This window comes from Cervus canadensis, chromosome 1 (assembly GCF_019320065.1).
Source record: "Cervus canadensis isolate Bull #8, Minnesota chromosome 1, ASM1932006v1, whole genome shotgun sequence".
Taxonomy (NCBI): domain Eukaryota; kingdom Metazoa; phylum Chordata; class Mammalia; order Artiodactyla; family Cervidae; genus Cervus; species Cervus canadensis.
Window position 1 is genome coordinate 24605395 of NC_057386.1, and position 17390 is coordinate 24622784.

The window sequence follows — 17390 nt, forward strand, 5'->3', positions numbered from 1 at the left end:
TGTGTCCGGGACCCGGAGTTTACTCCAGAGTCCGGGAGAGGGGCAGTCCCTGAACTTATTTGTTTGCTCGAGTCTGAGCCTCTACGCCTTCCCCCAGACGCCCTCGGCCGGGTGCCCTGGACCCAGTGCGGGAGGAAGCAGGGCCGGACAGCCGGACGCGAGTCTCGCCGCGGTCGCAGGCCGACGGCGCTTTAATGGGGCTCTTGTGCGGCGCCCGCGGAGCGTGAGAGCCACCCTGGCGTCGGGCTCCCCGCTCCAGCTGCTCTCAAGAGGTGGAGCTCTTCCCCGCCCTCGACTGGCCCTGGCCTCTCTCTCCCAGCCTCAGGCTGGCTTTCTGCCCCCTGCACCCGCTGTGTCCTTTGCCACGACTGAAGGCAGCCAGAAAAGTGGGAACTGGGGGCGAGGGGATGACCCACAGGCCCTCGGCAAACACCTAAAGACCACAGGCACAGTCGCGCTGTCTTCCCCCCTCCTTAATCTCCGCAGAATGTCCACATCTCCTCATACCCACCCCACCCCGCAGTGGTCAGGACCCTTGGTGGGGGGTGGTTCTCTCAGGGTGGTGGCCAGAGTGGCGCCAAGGTGTACTTGGCTGAAGCCACACCTGGGCAGTGGCCCCCAGGACGGTAAGGGTGGGAGAGAGGGCTGGGTCCCCACAGCTCAGGCTTCACGACCCCGGGTCCTGTGGGCAGCCCTACCCCAGCCAACTGGGTCTGTGTGTGTCTACTTGTCAGCCACGGTGTCTGGGTTCCTGTGGAAACGGGAGGGTGGGTAGGCAGAGTCACAGGTCTGGCCCCAAAGCAAGCTCTGGACTGACTGGTAGGAGTTCTTGTCTGTGTTGGGGAGTGAGAGGAGGAACCAGACCCCAGGTCTTGCCAGACCCCAGCTATGCCTGATTCGTGCCCACTAACACAGAGGAAATTGAGGGTAGGGTAGGGCTGAAGGATGAACAAAGGTCTGGTGTCTTTGCTGGCTGGAAGGAACCTAGCCAGCCCCTCTCCCTTCATCCAGAGCTCAGGTGCGGAGGCCTCCCGTCTCCTAAGCCCCTTTCAGCCGTTGCCTCTGGATGGGGGTCATACTTGGGCCAGAACACTGTCTTGTGGTATTCCTCCAAGGCTGACTGCTGGTTTTCTGTTGCTCAGGATGTTCCAACCACTAGAAGCGGGGCTGGGGTGTGTGCCACTGGCTTTTTAAACCCTTGCTTTGGCTGTATTTTTATTTTGAGCAAAACAAATTTACAGGAAACTCTCCAGAACTTGAAGGGGGGGCACCCTACCCCAAGACCAGGCATTTATCCTGGGTTTCGAGTGGATGGGGCAGGGTAGGGGTAGGTGGCTGCTATCCGTGTAGCTCCCGGCTGGGCCAAGGCAGGCTGGCTTTCTCATCAAATTTATGGATTCTTCAGCTTGGAAAGAAGGGGCAGAGGATGCTGTGGCCTGAAATTGGGAAGGGGGTGTTAAGACAGCCTGGGGATGGGGTGGGGAAGCTGAGATGTTGGTAACTGGGAGCCACAGGCTAAACCATGTGGTTGCTCCAAGGAAGCAGGAAGACTGAGAGCCTGGCTGGAAGAGAATGGCTTCCCTGCTCTTAATTTTATTTCAAACCTGGGCCCCCTGCTAGTTGAGCTAGTCTGACTATCTATCCAGTGCCTCTGCCTCCTGACCCCTGACTTCTGCCAAACATGACTCTTTTCCCACCGTTCAACTGCTCCCATCCCCCACAACCCACTCCCCACCCCAGGTCCTTCCCTCAGGGTAACATCCCCATCCTTCTGCTCCCCAGGCTCTGTTCCAAACACCCTTTCTGGCCCCTCTAGGTGGCTTATGGAACCACAGAGAACAGCCCCGTGACCTTCATGAACTTCACCGAGGACACTGTGGAGCAGAAGGCAGAAAGTGTGGGCAGAGTCATGCCTCACACAGAGGTGGGCCCCAGACACCCCCCCCCCACTCACTTGGGTGCACCCCCTGGGACGTTTATTGCTTTCAATTAGAGATCCAAACAGCTCACTCCAGACACTGAGCGCCCCCAGCCACGAGGTCTTCCTGGGCCTGGCCTGGGGCTTTCTCTGTGGGCTAAGGCCTGAACTGGGAAGAGCTGGAACAGTGGCCAGCTGCCAGCTGAACTTCTCTGCAGCTTCCCTTCCTGTCTGAGGTGTGTTTTTGCCAAGCCCACTGTCTGTTTTGGGGCAGCCAGAACAGCCTCATAGAGGAGCCAGAGCACAGAGATTTTTCCTACATAGCTCTTTCTCTCCCACAGCCCTCCCCTCCCCCCCACCTCATTTCAGCAGAGTTTCTCTTTGTGCTTGGCATAAACAGTTTCCCAAACAGCTTCTCCCTCTCGGAGTCCCTTGCATCTTGAAGACTGACCCAGAGTACTTTTCACTCTCAAATTCCCAGCCTCCAATGCTGGTGCTTTATGCCAGCCAGTACCTGGTTTTCCCTCCCGCCTTGTACCTTGCCCCTCTGGGATTACTGCCAATGTGCTTCCCCTGGGGCCTACCTCTCTCCTCCCTAGAGTGAGTGTGCAGTGACATCAGTCCCTCCCATGTGTCTGACGTGTTCCCAGGTGTCTCCCATGTGTTTCCATGTGTCACTCACTGAGAGGCCCCACCTGTAAGGTAGACAGGGCAGGTGCAGTTCTTTCCATTTCACAGGTGCAGACACGAGGTGCAAGGGCTAAGCTTTTCTTGCCCATTGGCAGTGGCTCATTTCTCGATCAGGCTTTCAGATTCTGCCTGTCTGCCACCTCTCCTGTTCACGTAGCCCTGCTCTGCCACCCTCTTTGGCTTCTTTATTTACTGCTTAGTGGGAAGTAAGAGGAGACTCCCTTCCTTCTGCACAGTTTATAATTCTTTAGCTGGCCTGGCCCCCCTTCTGGCCGCCTTCTCTGAGCAGCTCCCACCCACTCTGTTTCCTCAGCACCTCCTGACTTGGGCATCAACTGTTCTTTCATGCCCAGCTCAGGTATCCAACTGGTGACAGATCTACTCAGCCTGCGTCTCCATTCCTTGGGGATGGGCAGAGCCAGGGGGCTTCATTATAGGGGGAAGGAAGGCAAAGCTCTCCCCATTCCTGAGGCCCCCTCATCCTGAAATGAGAGGGTGGGAGGCCCCAGCCTGAAGCTGCCTGGTCCCAGGCCCAGATTGTGAACACGGCGACGGGGACACTGGCAGAGCTGAACACACCTGGAGAGCTGTGCATCCGAGGGTACTGCGTCATGCTGGGCTACTGGGGTGAGCCCCGGAAGACCGAGGAAGCAATTGGACAAGACAAGTGGTACCGGACGGGGTGAGAAGGCAGGGCAGGGTGGAGCGGTTGGCCGCCAAGGGGACGCTGGGGGTCCTGAGACTGAGTTGGGAACACTGAACTAGAACTGGGAGAACCAGTTGTCAAGATGGCCCCTTCACATCTCAGAGACTTAGCTTCCAAAATGTATAAAATGAGGATGATCATATTCTCCAAATAGGGCTCCTGGAAGGACCAAATGCAGTACAGATGAGAACTCCTGGGGTAGTGCCTGCAAAATCTGAGCCTAGATTCAGTCTCATTTAATTCAACAAACTCTAATTATGCACCCGCCATGTGCTAGCACTGTTGTAAACACTGGTGGTCCAGGGGAAGGCACAATGGGCAGGATCCTGCCGTCACTTCCCGCATGTCTGGTGGAGGAAGACAGATACAGTCAAGATCATTTCTGACATTCATAAACACAGCTAATGAGATAGGGTCACAGGAGAGAGAGTGGCTGTGGTGGAGAAGGGAGATTCTTTTCTTTTTGGTAATCAGAGGAGGCTTCTCTCAAGTGGAAATGTTTGAGCTGAAACCTGAATGGTAAGAAGCCAGCCCCAAAAGGTGTATGTATAGATATGTTTAGAGAGAGAGAGAAAATATGCTATAGGTATGAGTTTACTCGGTTTGGTCTGCCTCCTACATGAGATAGTTCCTCCTGGATGATCCAGGTAATGTCTTGTTCGTGCCATATGCCCCAGAGTCTAGAGTAGTGTAAGACATACAGTAGGTGTTTCCTAAGTGTTTGGGAGTGAGTGAGTGAAGCCAGCCAGATGAGGCAGAGGTCAGGGTTAGCTCCTGGGCTTTCCTTACAGAGACATTGCCACGATGGATGAGCAGGGCTTCTGCAAGATTGTGGGCCGCTCTAAGGATATGATCATCCGTGGCGGCGAGAATATCTACCCCGCCGAGCTCGAGGACTTCTTTCACACACACCCACAGGTTCAGGAAGTGCAGGTGAGGCACCCAGCTCAGGCAGAGCCCAAGAGCAGGGGACACAGATGGGGATGTCTGATATCTGTCTCTGACTCTGGAAGGTGGTGGGAGTGAAGGATGACCGAATGGGGGAGGAAATCTGTGCCTGCATTCGGCTCAAGGAAGGGGAGAAGACCACGGCAGAGGAGATCAAGGCTTTCTGCAAGGGGAAGGTGGGAGCCTCAATTCACCCCAAGCATCACCACATTGCTCAGTTCTCTAATACCCTCTACCTGCCAACCTGTCAGCCCACTGCCCACTGTGACCCTGCCCGGCCTCATGCTTTAATCCCCCTCTGGCCTGCAGATCTCCCACTTCAAGATTCCCCGGTACATCGTTTTTGTCACCAATTACCCCCTCACCGTCTCAGGAAAGGTACGTAAAGAGACCAGGGAGGGGCAGGGAAGTTGGAGCCCAGGTGCAGAAGGTCGGGTGGCCCTGCCTGAGCCTCCCTGAGTGATGAGCCAGAGTCTGCTGAGAGGCTGGCACTTGGGTCACACGTTTGTCAGCTCATGCTGGTTTGCCCTGAACTTTCCTGGCTTTAGCCTGAGAAACTCCTCAGTCCCAGGCAAACCAGCAGGGCTTGGACACCCTAGCTAGCCTGCCTAATTCTCACTTCTTTCACGTTCCTCTAGATCCAGAAATTCAAACTTCGGGAGCAGATGGAGCAACATCTAAACCTGTGAATAGAGGAAGGGAGAAGATCCTTCCTCCCTGCCCTTCTCCCCCATGCCCCATGTCTGCTTTGTGATCTGGCATAAAGAGCTTCTCTGTTTACTCTGGCTGGTCTCTTGCTGCTGTGCTGTCTGCAGCTGCTACAGGATGGAGAAGGGAAGAGACCAAAGCACTTTAAACCTCCTATTCCTTGTCAACGACGATGCTATTATCTACTTCATTTAATCCTCACTCGATCCCTTTGAGATATCAACACAATTAGGGTGTTATCTAACACAATTAGATATCAACACACATTTCTTTTTCACATTGTTGCCAGATTAGTGCAGCAAGAAGTAGTTTTTTAAAATAGCTTTATTGAGTTATAATTCACATACTACCCAATTCACCCATTTAAAGTGTTACTTTCAATGGTTTTTAGTATATTCACAGATGTGTGCACTGATCAACAAAGTCAACATAAAAAATGTTCATCACCTCTTAAAAATAAACTCTATACCCTTTAACTATCATACTACATCCCTCTACTCCCCCATCCCTCCCAACCAAACCAATTTTGATCTTTTTTCTTAATCAGTGAAACCAGGGCTTCCTTGATGGGCAGTTAAAGCAGGATAAAGCAAGCTGTAGCTTGATCCAAGAAATAAAAAACAGCTAAGCATATCGATTTCTAGTTCGGAGACAGAAGGAAAAGTTCCTTCTGCTTGCAAGCCTTATCTCCCAGTGTTTGCCCCCAGCAGCAGCAGCCTCATCTTTACTTTTTAGAAAACGAACATAAATTTAGGGTGTTCTGAGTGCCAGTCACTATATACATACAGACACATCCATACCCTGTTGTATCCATATCCAGATACATCCAACATTTCCTGTTGAAATCTTCCCAAGAACACAGTCAAGCAGGCATTAGCCCCATTTCACAAAGGATGAAACTGAAAACTCAGGAAGTTCAGTGTCTTGCCCAAATTTACACGGCTGGAATTAGAACCCAGCTGCCTGATTCCAAAGCCCGTGATCTTTCCACTTCCTGGGGCAGTTCTTTGGGATTGTCCAGCCCTTCTTAACCCTATCTGTCCCACATGCACCATCTGACTCTCCTCACAGCAGATGCCTGGGGGTTGGCCCGACCCAGGTGACAGACTGCGCTCCTGACCAAGCAGGGATTTTCTGCTCCTGCAGCATTCAGTCCAAGTGCCCTCTCCTCCCCCACTGAGTCCACAGCCCTTGTAACCGACCAACGTCACAGCACGGAGCACACTGGCCTGGTATCCAGGAGGTGCTGAATTAAATCGGTGGCCTGTTGTCGCTTGTTGGTTTACCTCTCCCCTGTCTCCTGTACCTGTACTTCGCCCTAATCTTATGCATCTGGATGTCCTCAGCGCCCAAACTCTGAACCAGGCACATAAAACGTGAAGAAACCTACTGAACGAGCTAACAGGTCCTGGATCGATCCAGGAACTCGCTCGCGATGAGGTGCCAAAAAGTGGGGCGCTCCCCCACTACACCTCCAGCCGCCAGAGAAAGGACGGCCGGGCGGCTGCAGTGAGGGCATCGGTGCCCAGCAGGTGGCGCTACGCCCCCGAGCCCTTAGCGCGGTGCTCCGTCAAAGGGCGCGACCACGCAGCCCTGGTCCTTCCGCCCAGGCGGCCGCTCCCCCCGTTCCCACCCCCACCTCGCCCGGCTCTGCGCGCGTCGTAAGACCTACCCTGGGCTTGTCTCGGGCTCGCGTCCTGCCCTGCGCAACGGGCCGCTCAGCCATAGCGGGCGCCATGGCCCTCCCGCGGGCCCAGGCCCGCGGCTGGGTGAAGGCCGCCAAGCTGGCCCGGAGGCGCCGCCCCGCGGAGAACACGGGAGGACCCCAGAGTCCTGCGCCCGGGAGCCAGCGCGCCGCACTTTACGTCCACGTAAGTGGGGAGGGGAGGCGGAATCGCGGGAGCGGAGGACCGCGAGCCGCCGTGGCGCTTGTCACGCCGCGGGCCCACCTGCCGTCCTTCACCGGCCCGAGGCGAGGTCTGGGACCTGTTCCCTGGCAGGGAAAGGTCTTGGTCCGGAGAACTGAAGTCTCTGGGGCTCGCAATCTCGTTGACCTTGACAAGTGATTTCCCTTCTGAACCGCAGTTTTCTCCCATTGAAGTGGGCTTACTCATTCCCTTGGAGAGTTGTGTGGCTTAGATGCGGTAGCCACTGTTGATGGACCTCGGAATCAGGATGGGGGTGTGTGCGACTGAACCCTGGAAGTGGCCGGGGCAGCCCAGGGTCACCTCTCATCCGGTTCCCATGCCTCCTGCTCCCAGTGGCCCTACTGCGAGAAGCGCTGTAGTTACTGCAACTTCAACAAGTACATCCCCCGTGGTGTGGACGAGGCTGCTCTGAGGCGCTGTCTGGTGACCGAGGCTCAGACGCTGCTGCGACTCAGCGGAGTGCGACGGTGGGTACTGGGGGCAGGGTCTTGGGAATTATGTAGGGCAGCAGAACAGGTTGCAGGCATCCCGGAGGGCTCCCCCACATTTTCATCTCCATTCTCTTTCCCTAGAGTGGAGTCTGTGTTCTTCGGTGGGGGTACCCCCAGTCTGGCCAGCCCCCAGACTGTGGCAGCTGTCCTGGAGGCAGTGGCCCAGGCAGCTCACCTGCCTGCAGACTCTGAAGTCACACTGGAGGCCAACCCCACTTCGGCCTCAGGCTCCAGGCTGGCAGCATTTGGGGCAGCAGGAGTCAACAGGTTGTCCATTGGCCTCCAGGTAACCCATCTCACCCATCTTATCCTGGGGCATCCAGGATGTCTCTCATCCAGTCATATTCATTCATAGGGCAAATATTTATGGAGCGCCTTCTGTGTACGAAGGCCCTGTAGGCACTGAAAAGTGTGTGGTGACACCTACTTGTCTGTTTCTATGCTAGACTACAAGCCCTAATAGGCAGGGATCATGCATGCCTTTTTGTTCATCACAGTATTACAAGCAGCCACTACAGTTCTTAGCACACAGTAGATGCTTGAAAGATTTACTACCTGACTGGAGACACAGGAGGAGGCAGACAGGTGGTCAGATCATTGCAGCATGATAAAGTCTGCTTGTGAATGGGGTCTCTACAAAAGGCTTTCAAGAGTATAGCCTGAAGGGCATGTCAGTCTGACAAAATCATGGAAACCTTCCTGGAGAAGGTGATGTTTGGATAAGGAAGAGGAGTCTATCAGAGAAGAGGGTGTTGCGGGGGAAAGACAGGATTTGGAAAAGCTTGCCTGTTTGGGGGGGACCTTTGAGCCATTCCTTGTGACTGGAGAGGCTGGGGACAAAGTTGCAAGCTGGGGCCCAGAAGTCTTCAGCACCACACTAGGAAACCTGAGGTTTTGCCTAGTGGTGACAAGGGAGTCACTGAAGGGTTTTAAGTCGGAGAGAAACGTGTTCCTCTCAGGTTGGCCCTTGGTATTTCTATAGCCAGTATCCCCACCCCCACTCCACACACACCCATTTCAAGTATGTGTACCACTTACCAAAGAATCTGGGGTCAGGGCTTTGTCAACATGGGACATATTGAAAGGGACACACCATTTCTTGAGATATTCTCTCCTCCAAATACTTACATATCTTGAATCTAATTGTGAGGAAACATCAGGACACCTAAGAGACTTTGTATACGTATGGATAAGAACAGATAACATGACATCGATCTACCCTCTTAACAACTCTTTAATGTACAGTACAGTATTGCTGACTATAAACACAATGATGTACAAGAGATCTCTAGGACTAATTAAGAGATTTTGGGGTGTTTTTTTTGGCCACAATGTGTGGTTTGTGGAATCTTAGTTTTCTGACCAGGGATTTTGAACCTGGGCCCCTGTCAGTGAAAATGCTGAGTGCTAACCATCGGACTTGCCAGGGAATTCCCCAAGAGGCAGTTTTAAAAACAACTGACCTATAAAAAAATGTCAGTATCATAAATGACAAAGGCAGGATGAGGATCTCAACTAAAGGAGACTAAAGAGACAGTGACAGCTGCATGCAATGTGTGACCCCTGATTGAATACTGAATTGGGGTGGGAAGAGGAAATTACTACAACAGACATTTAGGGACAATTGGCCAACTTTGAATGAGACTGTGTATTAGATAATGGGATTGTGTCCATGTTACATTTCCTGAACTATGTAATTAGATTACAGTTGTGTAAGGGAATGTCCTTATTCTTAAGAAATGTTTTTTTTACATTTAGATAACCATATTACAAGTGCCTACTAGCCTGTGGGCAGTGGCTACCATATTCTACTAAAATGTTCTGTATCTTCACTGACCAATATAGTTGCCACTGACCTCATGCTAGGTAACACTTAGAATGTGAGTATTTAAATTTAATTAACTTCTAAAATTTAAACAACTACATGTGGTTAGTATGTACTATATTGGACAGTGCAGTTACAGAATATTTTCATCATCTCAGATGGTTCTTTTAGACAGCATGGTCTATAACTTACTCTCAAAAAATTCAACATAATAATAATGTATGTGTATATTTAGAGAGGGGGCTTCCGAGGTGGTGCTAGTGGTAGAGAACTCACCTGCCAGTGCAGCAGATGTAAGAGACACGACTTTGATCCTTGGGTCAGGAAGATCCCCTGGAGGAGGGTATGGCAGCCCACTCCAGTATTCTCGCCTGGGGAATCCGATGGACAGAGGAGCCTGACTGGCTACGGTCCATAGTGTTGGAAAGACTCAGACACAATTGAAGTGACTTAGCACATATTTAGAGAGAAACAGAGCAAAAGTGGCAAAAATGTTAATTGCAACTTTTCTATAGGTTTGAAAATTTCAAAATAAAAAGTAAAATCAAAAAAAGATTGTTGGCTTTGGAGTCAGACAGTCCTAATTTCCAGGTCTGACTTCACCATTGTTTGACCTTGGGCAAGCTACTTAATGAACTACAGTTTTGTCATCTGTAAAGTGGAGCTAGTGTTGGAGGGTTCTTGGGATAAATTAGGTATTGCATAAGAATGCTTTGCACGTGGTAACCCTTTAGTGAATGGTACCCCTGCTACTGGCTTGACCATCCACCTTCCAGCTCCCTGCCATGTCCTATGTTTCCCCCTGGATCTGTGTCTGCAGTAAGTCCAGTCAAGTGTTTCTGTCTCCCTCTGAGCCGGCCTGCGTGCTTATACTCCACCCTCTCTCTCCAGTCTCTAGATGACACGGAGCTCCAGCTGCTGGGGAGGACACACTCGGCCAGTGATGCTCTGCAGACCCTGGCGGAGGCCCAGCGCCTCTTCCCAGGGCGTGTTTCTGTGGACCTGATGCTGGGGCTGCCGGCACAGCGGGTGGGGCCGTGGCTCAGGCGGCTGCAGGACCTGCTGCACTGTTGTGATGACCACGTGTCCCTCTACCAGCTGTCCCTGGAGCGGGGCACCGCACTCTTCACCCAGGTGCAGCAGGGTGCCCTTCCTGCCCCGGACCCCGAACTAGCCGCTGAGATGTACCAGGAGGGACGGGCAGTCCTGCGGGAGGCTGGCTTTCGCCAGTATGAGGTCTCCAACTTTGCCCGGAATGTAAGTCCTAAAGCTGAAGGTGGGGCCTGGGCAGGCTAAGGCATGACAGGGCAGCTGTGGCCCTTTGGGGAGAAGGGTGCTTCCAAAACCTGAGGTGGTGGGACGTTGTAACCAGGTGCCTCTTACCTGAACAGGGATCGGCCCACCTACTTCTCTCTGCATTGACTGTTCCCTCCCTCCCCACAGGGGGCGCTTAGTACCCACAATTGGACTTACTGGCAGTGTGGTCAGTACCTTGGCGTTGGGCCTGGTGAGTCCTATGAACCACAGATGGGATGACTCAGGAGAGCAATGTCATGGCTGTGTGCTCTTGGGCCGCTTAACCTCTCCGACTCTCTGTTTCCTCATATGTAGAGTGTGGCAAAAAGTACTACCTACCTGGCAGAGCTCTTAAGTATGTGTTTTGAGGTGCTTGGGATAGTACCTGGCACTGTGGTTCTTGATCTTTAGCATGCATCAGAATTACCTGGACTGCTTGTTAAAACCCAACTGAACCCCAACCAAATTCTAGAATTTCTGGAATTGGACAGGGCCTGAGGATTTACATTTCTAGCATATGAAATGCTGTTGGTCCAGAGGCTGTGCTTTGAGAACCACTGACTTAGCATCTGGCAAGCACACAGTGTTAGCTGCTGTTAACCTGTTTATGTTGTCAGGGGCCCATGGGCGATTTATACCCCAGGGGGCCGGGGGCCACACCCGAGAGGCTCGGATCCAGACCCTAGAGCCCGACAACTGGATGAAGGAGGTGATGCTGTTTGGTCACGGCACCCGGAGGCGCATCCCCCTGAGTGAGCTGGAGCTGTGAGCACTTGAGGGCTCTTCACCTAGGCTCCCCCTGTACCCCAAGAACCACCCACCTACACATCTTTGTTTCCTGCCTTGCCCTTCCCCCAGCCTGTCCCATGCTGTGTGACCCTCATAAATCCCCCATACAGACATCCCAACTAGAGTTTGAACGATAGGAGAAGTATAAGTCTCCTCTCCAAGACCCCCTATTGGTTTTTCTTTCAGGCTGGAGGAAGTTTTGGCCATGGGGCTACGCACAGATGTGGGCATCACTCACCAGGTAAGAGGTCTGTCTGACCTGGTAAGAGTCACTGTGTCTCACTCTCTCGTCTATACATACACACACCCCCTCCCATTCCTCTGGCACCGGCAGCTAGCGGTAGGGCCTTGGTCTAGCTGAGACCTGATGGGCAGGAGCACTGGGCAGCAAGGCGATGGTGAGAGCCCTCGACCAGGGCTACAGAGACCTGGGCTCTAGTCCCCATCTACTGCAACCTTCTCAGCCATCTGACGGAATAGGCTAGATTAAGAATTTTCAGATGTTTTTAAAGCAGAGCTAAAAGCTCAGATAGTAAGTGCAATAAAGATCAGTGAAGCCCAGAACTGCTCTAGATGAAATCAGAGCCATAGAACCTGGACTTGTTGTTGAGTTGCTAAGTCATGTCTGACTCTTTACAACCCCCAAGGACTGTAGCATGCCAGGCTCCTCTGTCCTCCACTATCTCCTGGAGTTTGCTCAAATTCATGTCCATTGAGTTGGTGATGCTATCTAACCATCTCATCCTCTGCCACCCCCTTCATCTTTTGCCTTCAACCTTTTCCAGCATCAGGGTCTTTTCCAGTGAGAGCCCCAACTTGGGGTGGCCATACTCTGACCAGAACAGGGAGGGGAATAAGCAAAGGAAGACCTGGCTTGGCTGGGAGCCGGATTTGGCTTGGACATGGAGTAGGAGTGAAGGTGCCCACCTCCCTGCTGACCCATTGACCTGGTCTTGGTGTACATGATAGTCAGTTTCTAAGATCTCTGTGCTGGACTGGAGGCATCCCTAACTACACCCCCAGGCAGGTGGCCTAGAATAGGCCCTGCCAACTCCCCACCTTGTGGTTCCCGCACCTCTGCCCCTTCTTGTTTTCCCAGCACTGGCAGCAGTTTGAGCCCCAACTGACCCTGTGGGACCTGTTTGGAGCCAGCAAAGAGGTGAAAGGGCTACAGGAGCAGGGCCTGTTGCTGCTGGATCACAGGTGTGTTGTGGGGCAGTGGTTAGGGGTCCCAGGGAATCCTGCCTACACATCTACAGACCAGAGAGAGGTGAGAAAGATTGACAAGGAAGGGCCTCTGGTGCCAGAGCCTTGGCATTGGCAGAGGGTGAGGACTGAGACTAGTAAGAGGGGGCAGTCCCAGCCAGGCCTCTTGTTGTTCCAGGGGTCTTCGGTGTTCCTGGGAGGGGCTGGCTGTGCTGGACTCTCTGTTGCTGTCCCTTCTGTCTCGGCTCCAAGAGGCCTGGCAGCAGAAAACCCCCTCTTCCGTGCCCAGAGGATAGCCACCAGAGGAGAGCCACATGTTCTGTAGCCAGGACTCTGCAGGTAGGCTTTAGGGGCTGGGATGACTGCAGACCTCGTCACTGGCAGGTGCTGTCCTGGTTCTGATCACTGCCCAGCCCTGGCATCCCCAGGGGAATGGTTACAGTGAGGTGGACGGGAGGACTTTTCTGGCCTGGGGACTGGCGTCAAGTGCACCTACCACTGCCAGAGAAGCATTACTCCAAAGAAGGAGTAATGGTTTCTGTGGGTGCCTCTCATCAGTAGACTGAAAACAAATCCTGGTTGACAGAAGATTCTGAGACTGAGAGATAGAGCTCTCAGGCTTCCTGCCTCAACAGGACAGGACAGGACATGTGTCCACAGCAGCCTGCTGGACTCTGAGAACAGTGGGAAAGAACAGGGCAAGACTTGCCTCATCTCTGGGCAGCCAGGATATGCGTGGGTGTCAGGAGCCTCAGATCTTCCAGAGTGCCCCCCAGTCTTCTCCCTCCCCTCTTCAGCCTTTCCCTTGAAAGAGTGAAGATGGAGGGAACTAAGAGGGAAAGGGGAGGGGAGAATTCAGGGAATATCAGAGCCTGGTAATTCTCCCCTGGCCTTTTACCTGCAGAAATGGTCACCTGGTTTTATTTAAATAACCTCATAAGACTATCTGGAGCCTGTCTTAACTGTGATCCTCTCCTTTGTCTGGGCTTCAGTGGAGTGTGGGATCCTGATTTGGGGGCTTGAGGATCAGTCTAGGGCTGAGATTCCTTCCTGAACCTCATCATTTGGCTGTGATCTTAGCTTTCATTGATTATCCTTGCCTAAACCAGTGGTTAGGTTGGAAGTTGTAAAATGTAAATTTCTGACTCTATCTTTCCATCTACAGCCATCCATCTACAGCCATTAACTGGTGTGCGTCCATAAAAAAAAGCTCCCCCCCCCCCCAAAAAAAAAAACCTTTCCCTTTCTTTTTTTAAGGGCAGATACTCTTAACCTAGTAATTCTGTGCAGTGTGGGGGAGGCTAGTGGAGAGGGAGATATTTCCTGTGAAGAGGCAAATAACTTATCATGTCAAAGGGTTCCCTGTTGCCAAAGGTAATTTAGTACCCTTGCAAATCAGGGCAGGCAAAGCTCAGCCTCTAGCTGGGTGACTAAGGGTGGGGTTTCCCCACCCCTCAGAGGTGAGCACATGCATTTCCCTTGTGCCTAGTGGGTGTGAGTATCAGTCTTTATTTTTGACCTGTGGTAAACACAGTAAGTGTTACCACCTCTTCTTTATTCATGAAATATTCAGCAAGCACTAACTCTGTGCCAGCACTGAACAGAGAGGAGTAAGGCCTATTCCAGCCCTCAAGGCACTCACCACCATGTTGACAGACATGTAAAGACAGAAACTCCAGGGCTATCAGTGAATGTGTATAGAGGGGCTGGGGAAGCCTGCAGCGCCTTTGGTTCTGAGGGACTGACAGCAGAAAAGGAGAAATGCCTTTTTCCTGCTACCTCCTCTGACCCCAGCATAGCTTGCGCGGTGACCTGTGTGTTCTGCCTTGGAGCCTCTTCTCGAGCCTTCATGATATTCAAGACGTGCAGGTGTGCCATCAGATAACCTGGGCCCACTCAGGTTTCTCCCTGCTGCCAGGGCCCGTGCCACCTGAGATGCCTGGGCCCTCCCTGCTGGGGCCCCTTGCGAGGTCTGTGCAGAGGGGCTGGATGGGAGTCCAGTGGGGATGGCACAGATCACCTTCTGTGATTCAGCCTCCCCCCTTCACCAGGTGAATCAGAGTCTCCAGAAGGTGGAGCCCAGGAATCTAGTTTTTAATCGTGGCTCTAGTAGTCAGGCCAGGTTGAGAAACACCATCCTGTCCTGCCTTCCATTCTGAGAGATGGGGATCCGGAGAAACAAGGGAAATGAGGCTAATTCCAGACATGGCCAAGTGGAGTGAGGTCTTTCCCTCTGCGTCCAGGCCTTCTCGGGATCATTCATCAGAGGGGTTCTCCTCCTGCATGTGGAGGCTTCTGTTGTCAGTTTTCACCTGTCTTGTTGAAAGGCATATGGATACAAATAAGAAGGGTGAACAAACTACTCTGATGAGGAGGTGATGAGAGGAGTTAAGAGAAATGTGGTGTGTGTGAGAGTGTGGTTACAGCTTGAAGGACCAAACCTTCCCCACCTGGAGTGCTGCCAGTTTTAGGGCTGCCAATGGCCACCCCAACCCTCACCCTCACCCCATTCCCACCCACACCCTCATTGACGACCAAGTAAAGTAAGCCGGACAGCTATTTTGATGTGCATTTTACATATGGGGACAGTGATAAGCAGTAAGGTAACAGACCTGGCATAACACTTCTGGATATTTAGAACTTTCTGTCACATTGTTGTTTTATTCTTACCATGGATCAGGTTGATTGACCTGTCTCTTAAATTAGCCAAAATCCTGACCCCTCTCTCGCCCCTCTGCCTCAGGCTTGAAGCTGCCACCTCTGCCTTGGTGCTTGGTCTCAATTTCTGTTTTTTCCCTCCTGGACAAACCACATGTTCCCTCTTCAAGAGACCATCCACTTCCTGGAAAGGAATTGCATTCTGCAAAGAAAGGACTTTAAGTAATAGGATTGCTGTAAACTGAATGTGTTCCTCCCAGAATCCATATGTGGAAACTTCATCCCTGGAGGCATGGTCTTCAGGGGCGGTGCTTTGGGAGGTAATTAGGTCATGAGGATAGAGCCCTCATGAAAGGGATTAATGTGCTTATGAAAGAGAGCTCCCTGGCCTCTTCCACCGTGTGATGGCATGGAAGGAAGACAGATGGCTATGTACCAGGAATCGAGCCCTCACCAAATCTCCTGGCACCTTGATCTTGGACCTCCCAGCCTTCAGAACTGTGAGAAATAAACGTTTGTTGTTTAAGCCACCCAAGTTATGGTATTTTTGTTTTAGCGGCCTGAATGTGTTAAGACAAGGATGAAATAACTTATGTGGTAACTTGTTTTATTGTTCAAAATGTTTACCAGTATATATTCCTGCTCTGTTGAACCTGGGAAGGGCCAGGAGACTTGCCCAACACAGATTGTAAAAGCCAGTGAGTGGTGGTCCACCATCTCCTCCTTCTGTTGCAGGAAGGGGGACCCCTACCAGGGCCCGAAACTGGGCTCTCATCTAACACTCAGAAATGAATTGTCCGAGGAGAGACATATGCTGACAAAGCAAGAGGTTTTATTGGGAAAGGGCGCAGTGGCTCGAAGTCTTGGGGTTTGTGGTGATAGGATTAGTTTCCGGGTTGTCTTTAGCCAGTCATTCTGACTCAGAGTCCTTCCTGGTAGTGCACGCCTTGTTCAGCCAAGATGGATGCTAGTGAGGAGGATTCTGGGAGGTGGTCAGACATGTGGTGTCTCTTTTTGACCTTTCCTGAACTCTTGCAGTTGGTGGTGGCTTATTAGTTCCGTGGTCCTTACCAGGACCTCCTGTCATAAAACAACTCATGCAAATGGTTACTATGATGCCTGGCCAGGGTGGGCGGTTTCAGTCAGTGTGCTTCCCCTAACACTTCCACCACAGAGACCTGCAGTGTTAAAACAGAGTCCCTTGCATTCACCTGGGTCCTAGAGTGGAGAAGATGTTGGGCAGAGGAGTGGCCAGCCACAGCAAATAGGAGCAGGAGGGGGTGGTAACACTCACTGTTACAAACCAGTAGCCTCAGGGTTGCTTATTACAGTTAGACGATACTGCTCAATCCCATTTGTAATCCCACCATTCAGAAGTTAACTACTTTTAGATCTTGGTGTGTATCTTAGCAGAAATTCTTATATGCAAATGAACATCTTTAGATAAAGTCTTACGAAAAGGGGATAATATGCATCTTGCTTTCGTTGCCTTCTTATTCTCCCTCAGATGTGGTGGGCATTTTGTCACGTCAAATTCATATCTACATCCTAATTTTTTAGTGTAGCTTCATAGTGTACCACTGCATGGTTATCCCAAAATTTAGTTTACCAATTCCTTTTTGGTAAAGCAGAAGGTTTACTTTTTTATTTTTATAAACTTTGTAATGAATGTATTGTGTAAATATTTTTATACACTGGCTCAATCGTTTCCTTACATTTAGGCTAAATCCCAAGGGGTGTGATTCCAAGGAGATTTGCATCCTTCATTTGAATACACAGTGCCAAACCGCACTCCAGGAGGCCTGGCAGTTCATGCCCTTGCCAGCTCACTGGTCATCAATAGCAAGCATGATCCGTTTTTCCAGAGGATTCCAGTCTGGAGAGCACTATTAATTCTCACTTTAGTATCAGCTAAGGTACTGTCTCCCTAACTCAGGCAACTGTTTTGTTCCACCTGATCACTTAGAGGGGAGGCCATCTCTGGGGCCATCCAGGTAGATTACCTGGCTGAAACTGTGCCCATGTGTTCAGATTGCTACTGAACTCCTCATCCAGACCCCACTTCTGGGAGAATCATCTCCATCCTCTCTTCTTCTTCCTGCTTTCCTTTATTTTCCCTGAGGGGATTTTTGAAGCCAATTTTTTAATTTTTTTTTTTTCTTGGCCCATGCCTCATGGCATGTGGACTCTTAGTTCCCTGACTAGGGATTGAACCTGCACCCCTGTA

At 51.6% G+C, this 17390-nt stretch overlaps 2 protein-coding genes across 9 annotated transcripts in view; both read left to right on the forward strand.

Moving 5' to 3' along the window:
- Positions 1-5047, forward strand: part of ACSF2 (acyl-CoA synthetase family member 2) — a 32999-nt gene extending 27952 nt beyond the window's left edge. For both annotated transcript variants that reach the window (XM_043471360.1, XM_043471368.1), the window contains 6 exons: positions 1817-1924; positions 3139-3290; positions 4106-4247; positions 4328-4438; positions 4572-4640; positions 4901-5047. In XM_043471360.1, the coding sequence (XP_043327295.1) occupies positions 1817-1924; positions 3139-3290; positions 4106-4247; positions 4328-4438; positions 4572-4640; positions 4901-4951 (633 nt within the window). In that variant the 3' untranslated portion in view covers positions 4952-5047. The remainder of the gene's footprint in view (positions 1-1816; positions 1925-3138; positions 3291-4105; positions 4248-4327; positions 4439-4571; positions 4641-4900) is intronic.
- Positions 5048-5175: 128 nt separating this feature from the next.
- RSAD1 (radical S-adenosyl methionine domain containing 1) lies at positions 5176-15693 on the forward strand. Of its 7 annotated transcripts, none has more exons than XM_043471389.1 (10): positions 5176-6841; positions 7232-7365; positions 7471-7675; positions 10106-10471; positions 10658-10721; positions 11128-11275; positions 11486-11540; positions 12399-12569; positions 12684-12844; positions 15249-15693. In XM_043471389.1, exons 1-9 carry the CDS (start codon positions 6707-6709, stop codon positions 12828-12830), a joined length of 1425 nt encoding a protein of 474 aa, XP_043327324.1. In that variant the 5' UTR covers positions 5176-6706; the 3' UTR covers positions 12831-12844; positions 15249-15693. The 7 variants fall into 7 exon arrangements, 5 of the variants coding, with proteins under 5 accessions (XP_043327324.1, XP_043327331.1, XP_043327339.1 ...); XM_043471396.1 differs by having other exon boundaries at positions 12399-12502; XM_043471404.1 differs by having other exon boundaries at positions 12399-12458.
- Positions 15694-17390: the final 1697 nt, after the last annotated feature.